Raw genomic sequence first — 18212 nt, forward strand, 5'->3', positions numbered from 1 at the left:
TGCGTACCATTGGCGTTATTCTGACCCGGAAATTGTCACCTCATGCTCGTCCATTGTGCTATGCATGGTGAGATGTATATATTTATATAAACGAATTATTTTATGTTCTCTTTTAGTTCAAATGATGCTGAAATTTTATTCTAATCATAAGTTTAAGGTTGTTGTTTGAATTTTTGCCTATGTGTAGTTAGCGGTGAAAGAAGCTATTACTCTAGTGATAACTTGTTTCGTCGTTAACGCTTGGGCGAAATATTCGATCAATGACTACCTAATGTAATGATTACTCTGCCTGGATCTCCATCCTATAGGGTAAACATCACATCAGTTTTTTTTTTCTTTTCTTTTTTTTTTTTTTAATGTTCACCAACAAACCTATACATATGATTACAGTTTAGCAGCGAATAGAAACTAGTCCCAAAGATGTCAGTAAGCATTGAAAACCGATAGAATTTTTAATTCTCGGATACAAGTCCCAAGATCTTTTGTGTTTGAATTACTCATTATGTATCATATAGCCCTATTAGCAATTATTTAAAGAAACGACTTTACAAGAGGAGGGCCAAGGTTCGACTCCCATTCTTTGTTACGAACAGATTTTTGTGTAGTTTTCCAACATTTTTCTATGCACTTTTGTAATGTGTGAAAATGAGAATGATTATTTTCAAATTCCTTTTAGTTATAACTGAACTCTCTTCGCTTTATAGCACACAACCTAGTCGAGGTCCTTGGATAATAACTCTACAGCCGAACATATACAAAGAATTTCTTGAGTATTGTCCTCAGGAAGAACTGAGATGGAATCTTTGGCAAGCGAATGTAAGGAGAGCGTCAGTGTTTCTTGACAAAAGCGTCAACAATAGTAATCATATTGAGGAAATTCGATTTTTTAGGTAAGTTCTATGTAAAAGAACAAATATTGTTACCTGTATTGTTGTATCATGGAGTGATATTTTTGCTGTAATATTTCACAAACTTCACTTTTTGCTTCTTCCAGCAGATTTTTCCTGTGGATTCCTTCTTGAACCGCTACGTATTCACGTCCTTTCTTTCGTATTCAAGTAAAAAGATAACTTCCGCATTGAATATTTGGGTTCCATAGGCCATAGAATCAGTTAGACGTAGAGCTGAACGGCACTTACCAGATTATGTGTTTTCCTAAGTGATGTCAATCTGCTAGTAGGTGATATAAGGACAGCAGAAGAAAGTGCAGACCTTTTTTTTAAACGCCTACAGAGACATGGATTTAGTAGAAAATGCAGAGAAAACTATACACGGAAATTCGCTGTGACCGTAATACTACAAACTATGGGTATTATGTATGTCCAAATGTCTACGATCAACATACACAGTCCAAAACCATGTCGTCGAAGAACTAAATGTCGAGTGAAGCAGGGAATTCGTGTTATTATTCATAGTCCGGGCGCTAGTCCACGTCACGTGTGCAGTTGTATGTGTCCTCATTTTGACTACTGAGTATTATTACCCACTTAAAATAGAGTTTTAACTTTCATGATTTGGCTTTTACTTCAAGATTTAACAGTCTTCACATCTGAAAATACGTCATTGTTCCATTTTTTCAAAGTACATTATAATTTAGAACCATGAGATTTACTTTACAAAGGAGTAAAATGAACAACCAGGCTGTAAATTCGAACCACTGGGCACGGAGATATACTTAGACAAAAAAAATCTAGTAATTTGGCGTCCATTTTTAAATATGGCAACCAAAATGACTATGATCTGGATCATGTAACCGTTTTTTATACTCGTATAAGTGTTTAACAAACCATACAACAAGACTTAGGGAATATAAAACTTCGCACGTGAAACGGGCTAGCGCTTACTCTTGTGTGTGGGGTCCCTGGTTCGATCCCCGGCCGTAGTAAGTTTGTAGTGGACAACATCGTGTCCGTGTGTTTTCTCGGGGTACTCCCGTTTCTTCTCACATTCTTATTCCACCGATTCTTCCATCATCATTCACTTACCTTAATCATTATCTCCCTTAGCATAAAGGGCATCATTCACTTGCTTTAATCATCGTCTCCCTTAGCCTAAATGGCATCACTTACTTACTTTAATCATCGTCTCCCTTAGCCTAAAGGGCATCATTTACTTACTGTAATTATCGTTTTCCTTAGCCTAAAGAGCATCATTCACTTGCTTTAATCATCGTCTCCCTTAGCCTAAAGGGCATCATTCACTTGCTTTAATCATCGTCTCCCTTAGCCTAAAGGGCATCATTTACTTACTTTAATTATCGTCTCCCTTAGCCTAAAGAGCATCATTCACTTGCTTTAATCATCGTCTCCCTTAGCGTAAAGGGCATCATTTACTTTAATTATCGTCTCCCTTAGCCTAAAGAGCATCATTCACTTGCTTTAATCATCGTCTCCCTTAGCCTAAAGGGCATCATTTACTTACTTTAATTATCGTCTCCCTTAGCCTAAAGAGCATCATTCACTTGCTTTAATCATCGTCTCCCTTAGCCTAAAGGGCATCATTTACTTACTTTAATTATCGTCTTCCTTAGTCTAAAGGGCATCATTCACTTGCTTTAATCATCGTCTCCCTTAGTCTAAAGGGCATCATTTACTTACTTTAATCATCATTTCCCTTAGCCTAAAGGGCATCCTTCACTTGCTTTAATCATCGTCTCCCTTAGCCTAAAGAGCATCATTCACTTGCTTTAATCATCGTCTCCCTTAGCCTAAAGAGCATTATTTATTTACTTTAATTATCGTCTTCCTTAGCCTAAAGAGCATCATTCACTCGCTTTAATCATCGTCTCCCTTAGCCTAAAGGGCATTATTTACTTACTTTAATTATCGTCTTCCTTAGCCTAAAGGGCATTATTTACTTACTTTAATTATCGTCTTCCTTAGCCTAAAGGGCATCATTCACTTGCTTTAATCATCGTCTTCCTTAGCCTAAAGAGCATCATTCACTTGCCTTAATCATCATCTCCCTTAGTATAAAGGGCATAATCATGAAAGATTTCATTTTTTGTTTTGGTTTATGGTATTTACCTGCCATATTCAATATATGCAACCAGTAAAACATATATCAAGATGTATAACTTCCAGGTACTTGATAAAATGTTTTTGGGTATGTGGATTGTATAAATTACACTTGCAAATAACAACTGCACGGCCAGTTTGAAAATCAATAAAGACAGCCAGCTACGGACCGAACACAAGACTTTCAAGTATTGGATTGTTGTTAACACTCTTTCTTAATTGAATGAGTGAGTTGAAAAAGGTATACATTCCAGAAAATAAGCAAGCTAAACTGGGATGGTTATATTCATTTTATATGTACCTACATCGCTTGAGAGGAACAAGGAACGCATTCATTAATTTTACGTCCTCTTTGCTGAAGTCTACGGGAACGTATGAGTGACAAATCGAACATATTTCTGGAATGTGTTCATGTTTCCACCCAGTGTTTGAAAGTTGAGGTTTTTAGAATGTGTTCCTTTTTCAACTCACCCATTCAATTGTAAAATCCACTAAAAGAAAACAGAAGTGGTACTTGAACAAGAAAATCATAAGAAAAAGCTAAAATTTCCGTTCCCTCTCCCCAAAAAAACGGCATTTTATGGGGTAAAACCCCCCGTCTAAAAAAAAAAAAAAAAAAAAAAAAAGGATTGCATTTTTAATTTCAAATCACATCAAGCATTAACATTTCAACCGAAATACTGAGGAGCACGGTAGCTCAGTGGTCAAGCTCTTATTTCCGGTACGTAGGGTCCCTGGTTCGATCCACGGCCAAGGAAGTTTGTGGTGGATTACAGTCACATGGTGTCCGTGTGTTTTCTCGGGATACTCGTGTTTCTCCCATTTCCCCATTCCACCAGTTCTCCCGTCATTATCCCTTGCTTTAATTATCGTCTCCCTTAGCCTAAAGAGAATAATCGTGGGACATTAAACTGAAATTTCCGAAAAATATACTATATATTTGCTGTACTGCTGAAAGAAGTAAATAAAGGGAAAGAAAACCTGACGACATTCTTCTATGGATTACAACTAGCAATTCAGTTGAGTTGAGTTAATTTTGAGTTTAACGTCCCTTTCGGCAGCGAGGCTATATGAGACGGGACCTACTGATTAACGTAAAATCCGAATCACAGTATGCTCCCGCCGGGAATCGAACCCGGGTCTCCAACGTGAAAAAACCTCGTACGCTAACCGTTTAGCCAGGAAGGAGCTCTGACTAGCAACTCAGAGTGCTATAATAAGCCACAGTAGAGGTCTCACAGATACCAGGTTACAAATTTCGACTGTCTGTCATGAACACTGAATTCTTTATTTTGTCCAGCATGTTTATATTTATGTAGTGATCACAACTGTTGGCTATACAAATTCATAAATTCATTTTTTGTTTCAGGAGAGATCAGGCGAAATTGTTAGGTTTCGATAATTACATGCAAATGTCCATGCAGACGAAAATGGCAGGCAGTATAGAAAACGTTAAATCTATGATTGCAAGTTTGCTTGTTAGAGGTTAGTGAGATACAATGCTTCTTTGAATTTACGTTATTTTCTGTGAGAGTTGAAGTCAAGTAAAATTAGATTAATAAATATACTTGTATCAGAATGATATTAATATGTTACTAACGATGACACATTGTTTCAGATATAGTGCAGAGTATATTTATTTATTTATTTATTTATTTATTTATTTATTTATTTATTTATCTATTTATTTATTTATTTATTTATTTTTGATTGATTGATTGATTGATTGATTGATTGATTGATTAATTAATTGACTGATTGATTGATCCCATCCTTCTAACGAATACATGGTATTTGGAGAGCTCAGTTCACATGTACGTAGTATTTGTGTAAGATTATAATAAAAACATATGACTTACAGAAGCAATTATAAATATAGTGAAAATATTTTACATTGCTACAAAAATTCTGTCTCTATTTAAATATGTTGTAAGTTTCGTGTAAATTTATTTAGATTTTTCTCGGTTTTTATACAATTGATTGGGCGAAGCATTGAATATTATATTTGCCATTATGTCTAAGCCATTGTTGTACTAGTGATAATCTAGTAAAGTAAGACTTTTTTTGTTTTGATCTCTATAGTTTTATAATGATTTTTTTTTTTTTTTTTACCTCACCTTCATTTTGCGTTAGAATAAAAACGGATGGTTCATATATGTGTTAATATGATTAAATCTTTAAAATACGATTTACAGCTTATTGTGTAAATGGTACGGATGGCTTGTTTTTAGTAAATACAGACTTGCTTTCAGCTGCATTACTCTAAAATAGAATGCTATACTTTATGATAGGGTGACCCTACGTAGCATATTCGTTAACACACTCGTCTTCGGTACGAGCGTTCTCAGATTCGATTCCAAATGGGGCCTCTCGATCAAAAAAAATATCTCATAGTCATTCCATAATTTAAAAAAAAGAAAAGTGTTGTATGTATTTTTATGAGTTTGCTTTTTTGCATCTAGGAAAGAAATCACATGAAGGGGTGTCGCGAAAATTTGAAACGTACTTTGGTGTGCTCCAAAGAAAGAAAAAAAAAGGTTGAGAAACGCTGGTCTAATTTGCTGATAGCTTTTAATATGTTTTTTTAATAATTCCAGCAAAGCCTGCACAAGAACAGGAATTGGTACATCTAGAGGAATTTGCCGCAAGTAGAGGGTTCAATGGTGGTCTTCAGCAGTGGGATGTACCGTACTGGAGAAGGAAGAAAGAATCTAGTGAATTAGGGTAAGTTTGTAATAAATGAAATCTGTTTTCTTGGATTGCTTTGTGGTTCAAATTCATTTCTAAATTGTAGTTCTGGATTTCATATAACATCGGAAAGAGGTGTTAAATTCCAACTGAATAGATATATTTGAGTTTGCTGGGCACAGCTTTAAGATTGCGGACATTGCGTTATGGTATCAAACCCTTCAGCCTTGTGATCTGATCTGTTTCACATATATGATAGGTTTGTCATATAGTGCTAGTATCAAAACAGTAAGGAATTTTTGTTGCGGGCGGTTCCGGGTTCGAATCCTAGTCGAAAAAGTGAAAAGTTTTTTTTAGGCCAGCCATCCTGAATGAGGTTTTTCCTAGGTCTTCCTCAATGACACTAGACAAATGCCGGGATGATACCTAATTTCCAGGCCGTTTCCTTCCTTCCCCAATCATTTCTTCCTTCCCTTTCCTCGAATAGTGTGATCGCCGAAGGACGTCATCCTTTATACGTGACGGACTAATATGCCTATAGATGACGAAAGCCCAAAAATTAATTCCTAATCCTAGTTTGGAAATTAGTGCTGGTCATTGTAAAGGAAAGTAGTGAATATGTTCTTATATATTGCATACAGACCATTTTGTCTTAGATCCGTACATTGCGTGGTGGATTTGTAAGGGAGAGATGGAAACAATACTATCAACATTGGAAAGTCATTAGGACAGAAACACGTTATGCAGTCTAGTACAAAAATATATAGTGTGTGTGCGTTAATGTGTAATGAAGTGCTTAATGTTTAATATGGTAAATGATGTCTTCTGACAGCATACTGTAGAATGATGTAACATACTTTGGATCAAAATATGCAGCTGTTGTTGTGGAATAGAGTTGTTAGTGTTTATGAATATAAACACTGGGTTGACGAAATCCAGCAGCATGTAATACAGTCCATGTGGTCTGTATGACTAACAGATTTCAAGAAAGAAAAAAAAATGCTGTTGATGAGGGAGCAAATTGGGTAGCATAGTCATTATTGCATCAAACCAGAGACCTGGGTTCGATTCTCAGTTCAGTCGCACATTTTCCACTCCGATTTTTAATGGATCCGCGCATATAGAGGCTATAGTGTGAGAAAAAAAAGTTTTGCTACATTTGTTATGTAAAGGCTTTACTGGGTTCTTTACTGACATACTTCTTGGATATTAGCGTCCCTTTTGAACACGGAAGCTCTATGAGACGCGAGCCTACAATTGAAGATGGAATCCAAACTATCGTAATGCATTCAACCACAGTTGTAGCAAGTGGCGTCACAAATACCCTAAATTTTCCACAGAAAGCTGTTGAACTTGCACAACGCGCTTAGTCACATGAAAATCAAGCACACAGAACGCTCTCTGACCTGTAGAAGCCATATTGCTCACTTCAATTAAACTGTCTCGTAGTGGACATCTCAGTAACTGCACCTCTGCAGTGGAAAGAGAAAAAAAAACTTCTTAAGATTACATTCCAGAAAAAAATTATATTGGCAAGAAGAGCTCATTACTGTTCGAATAATAAATTAATGTAATTTGGAACAACATTTTGTCTCACCTGGTATAACATAACTTTACGGAGTAATGAATAGTATTCTCAAACCTCACATAATAAATACTTAACAGTTCAAAAATTAGTTATTTCGTCTAGAAATTGAAAATACCACTGATATTGAAGTTATGAACATGTGAAGATCTTACTGCATAATATATTTTAAGCCCCTGTGGTCCTTAAAAATGGATTCTTAGTTTTAGGAATACAATAAGGTTTAGTATTATTTTATCACGTAATAAGTATGCCATACGTTTCATCGATAAGTGGAAAACTTATCTTAATTTTTAATTAAAATATTTAAATGTGTTATTTTTTTCTTTCTTGTATTACAGAATAAATAAATTTATCACTTAATAGTCCATTAAGTTTTTTTATTAACATGAAACAAAATGGATAATTAAAATAATATTTTTCAGTGCGAATATTTGGTACACGGAAGGTGAGAAAATAGTCAAAGCATCCAAAAATAAGAGTAACCCGAGGCCAAGGTTGTGTGAACTGGAAAATAAACTTTCCCACAACAAGCTACAACATAACATCTAGCTGACCTCGATATGTAAATCTGTAATCTAATCTATTGTTTGCAAAATAAGTTAAAAACAAAATATCTGGTGATGTTTTGGTAAACAAATACCGGATTTTCCGAAACTGAACAAAAAAAAAACTTATATTTGTATAGATAACAATAATATTTATCAAAAAACTATTACTTGACTAGTTTAAGATTCAAAAATATAGTGTCAACTAGTTGTGACAAACAAGGACATCTACGAGTATAAAAAAGTAGATTTTATAAACCAAGGTTCATTCATTCGGAATCAATCGATCTTTCATTTGGCTTCCACCATTTCGAATTCACTTCGTTCCGTTCAGAGCTTCAACATGAAATCTCTGAGTAGCTGTCGTCAGGACATTAAGTATAAACTTAGAAAAAAGTATAACTAATGTATGGTATAATATAACAAGTCAAAATTATTTATTAGCAATTTACATGCTTTTGTAGTTATTGTATGCTTCTTTCTTTTAGTACCGTAATATATTTGTGCATTTGACTTATATGTGTAATTGTTTCTTTTATTCTAAATATTAATTAATTACATTATGCATTTTCTTTATTATTTTTATTCAATCTCTTCTATTCTACTATCTGTCACATCTAAATGAAATGTCATGGATCATTTGGGTAATGGTCTCCATGTAACAGGCAATACACTATAACTATAATCCCACTAATACTACCCGTTCCATTATTGTGGTAAACTAATACACTTTACCCATTGCACCGTTAAAAATCAATTTTATATTTATTATTTTTTTATATATATATATTACTTGTTTATTATTGTAGGTATAACGAAGAAGAACTTAGGTTGTTTTTCCCTCTGCCTAAAGTCCTGGAAGGTTTGTTCGAGTTGTGTAACGAACTTTTTGGCATACAAATAGAAGAAGTAACGGAGGGTGTCGACACATGGCATGAAGATGTTCATTTCTTCCAGATTCTTGAACAAGATGGCAGCCCGATTGCTGGCTTTTATTTAGATCCTTATGTTAGGTAAGGAAATTAATGATAGGAGGAAATGTTGATGATTGTCAATAATATCCTACTGCCAATAGGAAATGTTTGCGTTTGTATTGTTCTTCTGTAATTTTGCTTTTGTTGATTCCACACACCATGAGTTCTTTTCGACACAGAACATACACAGTACGTCGGAAAAGCAACGGAACTTTTTTTTTCTACAGATAACCACTGGCGCCAACTATTGAAGCAACATATCATCGGAAAGCTGGATATCTGCTCAACAAAACGAGGCCACAATCATGAGAACCGATTAACGGAGTGTCAAGTTATAGCAAGAAACGTTGAGTGTATCTGGTGTCACCTCGTCACAAAAACACGATGGAGCAAAGAGCCAAAATTGTAAATTTTGTTTCAAGCTAAGTAACACATTTACACAAACATTAGAAATGATGAAACAAGTGTATGGTGATGAGTGCTTATCTCGTACACTTGTGTTCGTGTGATGTATGCGATTCAGGGACGGTCGGAAGTCCGAGAAACAAAAATCGTGATGAATTGGTAAAACAAATGCGTGAAATGATCGCCCATGATGCGAATTTGACTGTGAGATTGATGGTGGAGGAATTAAATACGACTAAAGACATGATTCACGAAATTTTAACAAAGAATATAAAGAAACGGAATGTACATGTCACAGAACCGTCGCAGTTTGTGACTTCTTGGCTAAAAGACAAATCTGTGTGTTTCCACATCCTCCATATTCTCCTGATTTATCGCTGTGCGACTATTTCCTATTCCCAAAATTAAAATTGGCCATGAAATGAACATTTTATGACACTGTTACGTCCAGTCTGTCGTGACGAGGGTCATTTGAGGCTATTCTGAAAAACGACATTCAAAACTCTATGGTAGCATTGGTATAACGTACCCAGCAATGGATTGATGCGGAAAAGATGCATTTTGAATAAAAAGAACTAACGTTGGTAAAATACACATATATTTTTTTTTAATTTAAAAAGTTCCGTAATTTTTCTGACACACTGTGTAAATACTAGTTTATCATTGATTTTGTTAATGTGAAAATAGATTGCCCACACAGCTTTTCGCAGTTTTTCAAGATCCGCCAAGACTTCCCTTGTAGCTTTTCATAATATACTTGCAGGATAGGGATTGCCTTCCCTGTAACCCTACTTTTGCTTTAAGTGATTTTCCATCCACTGGCGTGTCGGCATGTAAAATTTGGGGGAGACATCAAAGACAATGATTTAAATGGTACTACCTAGCCCAACTTGTTTATTATCTTCCATTCCATTTACCTTTCTGCTTATCTTCACGGACCCCCTAAGGTATATCAAGAACTCTGTTATAATCGTTTCACAGCCTGAATATTATATTCTAAATAAATATAACTATTATTATTTATATGTTATTCAGTTATTAGTAAATAAATAAAATTAGATTAAAATATTAAATATTTTGCACTTCAAAATATTGGGGGGGACGCGTCCCCCCCGTTGGAGACGCCCATGTTTCCATCTTCATTTTGTATTTATTCTTTTCTTTGGCGAAACCCTTTATTCTACGCCCATCCACTTCAGTACATGAAGAATACAGTCCTTTTTTTTTCGTTTCACATTTATTAGGATATGGTTTGCTCTTAACCACCGTTTTAAATCACTGGAATCACTATTGTATAAACGAAAGCAATAAGAATTAAACTGAAACAAATGGAAATTGTATTTATATATATTTTAAAATCTCGTACCTTAGACGCGTCTGTAGCGTTAGACGCGTAATTCTGTCAAAATATTCACAAATTGTAAAGAGAAAGTTATATACTGTACTTCAAGAAAATACGTAATTGCGTTCTTGAAAAGATTGAAATATTTTGATTGCAACCGAGTGCACCTTACTTAAGAGAATATGAATAGATGTATATTTTTTTCCGTTATAGGGTTTAGAAATCGAAAAAACCCACCGTCTTTCAGCTATAGATAGAAAAAAAACACGCAATGGCGAATAAAACTTTTCTTTCATTCTTAATATATACTTTGTCTATTTGTTTATATCTGTATCTCTCTCTCTGTCTATATATATATATATATATATATATATATATATATATATATATATGTGTGTGTGTGTGTGTGTGTGTGTGGATTATTGTGTTGTATGAAGGCACAAACAGCTAGGTGGTTTGTAACGGTGGGTATGATGATGAATGGAGAAACCAATCTGGATGGAATGAAAAATTAAAGGATAAATCGATTACAGTTTAACATTTCTTTTCAGCAGTGAAGCTATATGAGACTGGTCCTTACTGTTTAAAGTTGAATCCAAAGTACTATTTCAGTGTGTAATCTGAGGCAAACTCCCACCGGGATCGAGGGGGGCGCGGTGGCTCAATGGTAGAGCGTTCATCTCTGGTGCTTGGGGTCCCTGGGTCGATCCCAGCTCGCGCCGTGTGGACTTTGTGGTGGACGAACACCGTGCTCGTGGGTTTTCTCGGGGTTCTCCCGTTTCCTCCCACTTTGTTCATTCCAACATTTCATTCATTTCTCATCTTCACCGTCTCCTTTAGCCTCACCGGCATAACCGTGGGACGTAAAACTCAAAGATTTCATTTCCCTCTACCTGCTTCTGCTTCAACACACACTTGCAATTCTACCCGGCTTGATGTACTACAAACTGTTACCAATACAATACTAACAATGGGGTCAGGCAGTGCAATCGCATCCTCATCTTTACCACCTCATAAACGTGGCGTGTTGCAAACTATAGGAATTTCGGTTATTTTGATAACTATCTGTATATATGTACGTATAAATATACTTTTATAAATTAGTGTGTTTGAGGGGCGCGGTGGCTCAGTGGTAGAGCCTTCATCTCCGGTGCTTGGGGTCCCTGGTTCGATCCCAGCTCGCGCCGTGTGGACAAATACCGTGCTCGTGGGTTTTCTCGTTGTTCTCCCGTTTCCTCCCACTTTCTTCATTCCACCTTTTCATTCATTTCTCATAATCACCGTCTCCTTTAGCCTAACGGGCATAACCGTAGGACGTAAAACTCAAGGATTTCGTTTCAAATTAGTGTGTTTGTCTTCACGTCGTTCGTTTGAATAGTCAGAAGTACATCAGTGAACTTGGTTCACGTGCATGGAAAGGATATTAAAATCACCACACAATAATTTTATAAATTTCGTCGAAGAATTTGAAGCTTAAAGTGTATAAAACGATAATTATAACTGTGTGGTGCTGTATGGTTGTGAAACATGATTGCTTACTTTGAGGAGAGAAGGCAGACTGAAAATATGTGAAAATAAAATCTGAGGCGAATATTCGGATCCAAGAGGGACGGGAATGGGGAATAGCAGAAACTTCATAATAAGGAACCGCATAATTTACACTATTTACGTAATATTGTTAGAGTCATTAACTGTAGTAGACTCAGGTAGGTAGATCATGTAGTCAGAATGGAAGAAAATTGGAACACTTTCAAAATTTTATCTAGAAACCCAATCAGAAAAGACCATAGAAGGACCTAGTCACTTCAGGGAAGCCAATATTAAGATGGATTTGCGGAAATAGGAATATAAAGTAGAGACTGATTAAGGACAGAAATCAATGGAGAGCTTTTCTGAATGAGGTATTGAACTTTGTACTCCATATATTATAGAGTTAATTAGTTAATACTTGTACAAATTGATTTCTATTGTGATTTTGCGCGTTTCTTATATAGGTACTCATTTAATAGTGACTGTGCTCTTCATTGTCGCCACCAGAAAAGGCGGCGAAAATCCAGAGTACATTTAGTAATCGTTCTTTCTTCACTGTTTTTCTATTATGATTCACTGGTTTCAACAACTTCACTTTCACTGACTACCTTAAAAGAGATAGAAACTATTGTAGTGCTTTTATATGTCCATCCATTAAAGTCGGAAGAGCATAAGACAAACGTATTCACCCTTATTTGTGATCTTTTGCAGAAGATTCTTCGGTTTTATATCGACCGATTTTCAAAGTTACCCTGTGAAGAGCTTTGTCTTCACTGCCGGTTGTGTAACCCAAAATCGCAATTTTCAATGCAACAAACTACGTTGGAGTACAGGCATAGACATTCCATCACATTCCTCTTTACAGGTACTCCATGAGAGATGAGGACAGTGTTGTAGACGTCATTTTAACAGTCGTCCAAATGGGCAGAAATCAATTGAGCTGGCATCATAAATTTGACAGGAATATCATGTCGGGACAGGAATGACACGGATTCCTGTTTCTTTTATCATGTCTTGATAAAACCGGAAAGGATGGATGAACGTTTTGTCCACGTGGTTCTGCATCTATACTAGGTTACAGAACAAAAGAGTTTTGCTTCTTGGAAATCCACAGAACACCCAGAGGGCTCTGTCCCTTGTCCACACGACATAAATCTAAGAAAACAATAGGCGACCCTCGGTTGGAAAGGTGAAAAGATGTTATCAAATGTCCCCTTTTCTCCAGATTTCTTTTATTTATCACAAAAAGTAATAACATTGTCTTTATTTCTCACTTGTTTTTCTTTCTTTCTTTCTTTTTTGTTTCTCCTTCTACCTAATGACATCGGTCATTTGGCAACATACACAAACCACCTCCCTAACAACGGTTGGGTTACCCTTTTAATAGTGGTGTAAGACAAGGCTCTCATGTTTTGAAACGGACAATGGTTCTTGTTGATACACGATGGTTGCTTTTACGATAAATTGGGGGTATGATAGATTGCTGAAAATAGGCAGCATTATTCATCTTTATGTTTTTGTCCATCTTACGTACCTCCAACTTCTTCTCGAAACCTTATCCAGTATCAATCACGATTCCCTGTGAGAAACTTTCAATACACTGAGCTAAAACTTGGCACGTCCCCACCATCCACGTCGCGCCAAGGTGGCATTGTGGCGGAGAAACACCGTGTGCGTGGGTTTTTTCGGGGTTTCCCGTTTCCTCCTATTTTTTTTCATTCCATCGTTTCCATTCATTATCATCATCACTGTGTCTTTTAGCCTACGTGGCATAGCCCGAGTGACATAAAACTGAAAGATTTCATTTTCATTTCGGTACATCCCTTTCCAGAGATAGACAAAATTACCCGAATGATACCGTTACGCGTGAGATAAATGTTTCTCACATCCAATGTGATTATAGTCTTTCATTTTTATTCTCGCCCCGATTCAAAATATCTTTCATACAATTTCTGGCAATTTACCTTATGTTCAGTACTGTGGCACCTGAGAAGGTTGTAGCTGACAGTGGATTGCGATTGATTTAATTTCTGGGTCATGACACGTTAAGGTGGTGGCTTCTACTGGCCTACCTGTCGACAATTTTTATGAAGCATCTCAGGCGACATTTTCACTGGTAGCTCGAACGGGTCTCATTTTGTTGTTGAATGTTCATGCATAGGACTCATTTGTGTGTGTCTGGGTCATTATATCTTTAGCTGTGGTCACTCCGGTGGTTAAACATTTTCCCGTTAATGTTTCACTATTTGGTTGCACAGCGAAATGTACGTGGAAAAGAGCTATTATGTATCCTTCCCAACAGTTTACTTTCGATGGTATTTCATTAGCATCAACATGGCACTCCAACATCTGAAAACTTAGACACCACATAAAAAATGACGCAGGTTTTATGATCTTGGCTTAACTACACAAGTGACAGCGACGTTGTCAAATTAGTTGAATATAAATCTAATAACCTAATAGAAAGTCAGCGAAAATTTCATGATTCTGAAAGTGACATGAAGACAAATAAAGTAAAACCAGTTATGTATTAAACAATGTCCTTGGGGACGCCATAGTCTGGTGGTTAGAGCGTTGGATTCACGTCCGCGTGGTCCCGGCTACGATTCCCGGCGTCCACCCAGCGTCGTGAGGAAAACTGGGGAGTCATGTGAATGAAAGACGTGACCCACTAGGTCTAGAAAGCTCCTGATATGCCTGTTAAAGACAGGGCGATGCAGCGTGCTGACCACGTGTTCGTCGCTAGAATGGACTTAGTTCAGCCGCTCACTAACAGATGGCGTTGGAGTGACTCAGACCCATAAGGGCTATCATACCAGTGGTTAGATAGTTTTTAGTTTTATTGTAGGTCCTTTGTAGGTTAAAGAAGATGGATACATAAAAATCATTTGTGCTAATGCAGTTTTATTTTTTTTTTTCCAGGCCAGAAGAGAAACTGAGTTCCGAGAGAAATGCAGGATGGATGATTGGGATACGGAATAATAGTGTAATTGCGAATACTACACCGTTAGCATCTTTAATTTTTAACTTCCCGCAACCATTGTATGGTAAACCGTCGCTTCTGTCGTTTAAAGAAGTATCTATATTGTTCCAAAAGGTATGAATATGTAATAATTTATTAGGAGTTTGTGTATTTACTATGTCTTGTCTGTGTGCCCATCTCTCCAAGAGATAAAAGGAAACTTAAGAAGGTGTCCCATAAAGAACACAACTTTTGAAATGCCCGCCATTTCTGTTGTAGTAAGTTGGCAGCACTGAATGTTACATGATTTTCATTTGTTATCTTTGTGGTTAGTAGTCATGGAGCCTCCGAATAGCGCAACTTGTCACACATCGATTGCAACAACGTAAATGGTCGTCCAATAAGTTATCTACTAGGGGTGTTCGGAATTGAGATTTCAATTCCGGAATTCGGAATGTCTATAATTCCGGAATTTTTCGGAATTCCGTTTTTCGGAATCTCGGAATTTCGGAATTTTCAGAATCTCGGAATTCCGGAATTTTCGGAATCTCGGAATTCCGGAATTTTTGGAATCTCGGAATCCCGGAATTTTCGGAATCTTGGAATTCCGGAATTTCGAAATTCCGAGATCCCGGAATTCCGAAAATTCCGGAATTCCGATTATTAGAAATTTCCGATGGAATTTTAAAATTCCGGAATTCCGACCTTCCGAAATTTAGTATCGTGTCCTGGATTCCGGAATTCCGAACTTCCGAAATTTCAGATCTTGTTTCGAGATTCCGGAATTCCGAACTTCCGAGATTTGCGATGAAGTTCCGGAATTCCGATTTCCCGAAATCAAATCTGTTAGAGGCTTTATATTTTAGTATAGATATGTGGGAAATACCAACTGAAAATGTTCGTTGTGTAACAACAGTAGTGCCAATATTGTAAAGGCCATTGTTGACTTGAGCAATTTCCAACATTTGAGTTGTTTCGGCCATACTTTGAATATTAGAGTAAACAAAGCCCTTGAGCTACAGGGACCTTCGGAAACAGACAAATTATGAGTCAAAGCAGGAAAATGAGACATGCGCTGCAAGAAGAGTAAGATGCATTAGGCCTTCTGCGTAAAATACTTCCGTCATGCACGCCAACAAGATGATTGTTTACTTTCCTTTTGATGCTGGTAGTTTTAACACGCCAAGAAAAAAATAGCAAAAGTTCTGTCTCAAACAATATATAAAAATCTTATCCTTCAGAACGAAGAAACAGAATTATTAACTATGATTATTAATTAGAATTATTAACTATTATCGTCCTTACAAATGCTTTGTGACAGTAGGCTATGTCAGCAGAAACATCTGTTACAGCGTCGGACATATGGCCATCATATGAACAAATTTCAAAGATTTTCAAGTCGAAGAATCTCAACTGATAGACGATATATCATAACAAGATGAAGCAAGTACGCAGGAAACACATCTTTCATTCTATGACTTTTTGACTGAAGAGGGAGATAGTGAACAGATCTTAGAAGCAGCCTTAAAAAGAAGATGAAAGAAGCATGAAAATGGAAATTTTGTCTCTTCTGAAATCGCGATTCGAGAAGGATGAAAGAAGCAGAATTCTGTAGAAAATTTGTGCTTTCTTAGATCTCAGGTTTAAAGAAGATAATTTGGGTAAAAATATTGAGATAACAAAAGGTAGAGTACTGTATAAGTTGAGACTTATACCAGCAGGAAATCCTAAAAAAGATAATCGAGGGAATGTTGGTACTAAAAGATTAGACAGTTGCCTAAAACGAAGGACATTTTAGGAAGGTGACAGGATAAAGAAGGCAGTCAAATAGAATAATTGAACCTGTACCTAAGCCTTAGGGATGCAGATTTGGAGGAAGAGCCACTACTTTAGTGGATTAATCATTCCCACCATCTTTCAAGATTAACAAAATTAGCGAGAAAATATTTGTGTACACAAATAATCTTACCGCTGAGCATGCTGGGCAGTTAATATTTCTGTCCATGAACAAAGCTATTGTCCCAAAAACATTTTAAAATACTATTGAATATAAGCTAAATTTTCTCATTGTTTCACATCTCTGGCTTAGTGTAACAGGGGATTCATATATATACACGAAGTACAGAGTCCGACATAATTATTCTAACATAAACATGTTTACTAGATTTAACATTTCTATAGGTATGCAAAGAAAGTAGACAAAATTACAACTGCTACAAAATAAATTTGAGTCTTCTACTAAATATATAAACTCATGAAAAGCATCGGATACTTATTTCCACTACCAGAAAGGATGAAAATAGTTTGTTTACATCTGGATATCAGCATTCAACAGAGAACAGCTAGTAATTAGTTATGTTCCCCTTTCTATGGATTACTACAATAATTTTTTAACATGACTGTACTTTTTTGTGCTGACTGCAGAGTTCATATTTCTCCACTCTGAAGAAGTTCTTTCAGATAGTCCTTACTTCTAATGTGATGTTTCCTAATACGATCTTCGAGCTCGTTCCAGATGTTCTATGTACGATTTAAATCTGGTGATTTGGTCGGTATCTCCAAAGTGTGAGGAGTGTTATACACCATCCAAAGCCTCATAATTTCCGCAGTATACTTTGGATCATTGTCCTGATGGAAGTAATAATCATTTCCCAATTCTAGCTTCTGTGCACTCCTCTTAAGATTGTTTTCAAGAATTCTCTTGTATTCAAACTTTTCCATGATTCCATCTATGAGCACAAGTTCCCCAACGCCTGATGAAGCCTTACATCCCCATACCATCACACTTTTGCCTCTATGTTTCACTGTAGCTACCATGTTCTTAGCTGTATTTGATAGCCTTCACACTGTAACACGTCCATCACCCTTGTATAAGCAGAATTTGTTTTTATCCGACCAGAGAACGTGATCCCAGAATTCTGTTGGCTTCCCCTATACATGTTAACAAATTTTAGACTCTTTTTCTGATTCACACAATTGACATATGGTTTCCTCGTAGGAAAACTGGCATTGTAACCGGCACTATGTAAAACCCGTCCAACTGTTCCTGTGTGCATCACAGTGCCAGAATATTGTTCAAGGCTTCCTCTAATCTCAGATGCCGGATTCTGCTTGTTTGGCTCCTGTCTCTAGTAGTAAGTTTAGAAGGAGCGGCGTATCTC

General features: G+C 36.4%; 1 protein-coding gene across 1 annotated transcript in view; it reads left to right on the forward strand.

Moving 5' to 3' along the window:
- LOC145680228 (uncharacterized) overlaps positions 1-18212 on the forward strand; it is an 85973-nt gene that overhangs the window by 26532 nt on the left and 41229 nt on the right. The window contains exons 6-10 of the mRNA XM_081750545.1: positions 705-890; positions 4387-4502; positions 5615-5741; positions 8648-8851; positions 15012-15186. Of these exons, the coding sequence (XP_081606671.1) occupies positions 705-890; positions 4387-4502; positions 5615-5741; positions 8648-8851; positions 15012-15186 (808 nt within the window). The remainder of the gene's footprint in view (positions 1-704; positions 891-4386; positions 4503-5614; positions 5742-8647; positions 8852-15011; positions 15187-18212) is intronic.

Source organism: Thermobia domestica, chromosome 3 (assembly GCF_964235325.1).
Source record: "Thermobia domestica chromosome 3, izTheDome1.hap1.1, whole genome shotgun sequence".
NCBI classification, from domain to species: domain Eukaryota; kingdom Metazoa; phylum Arthropoda; class Insecta; order Zygentoma; family Lepismatidae; genus Thermobia; species Thermobia domestica.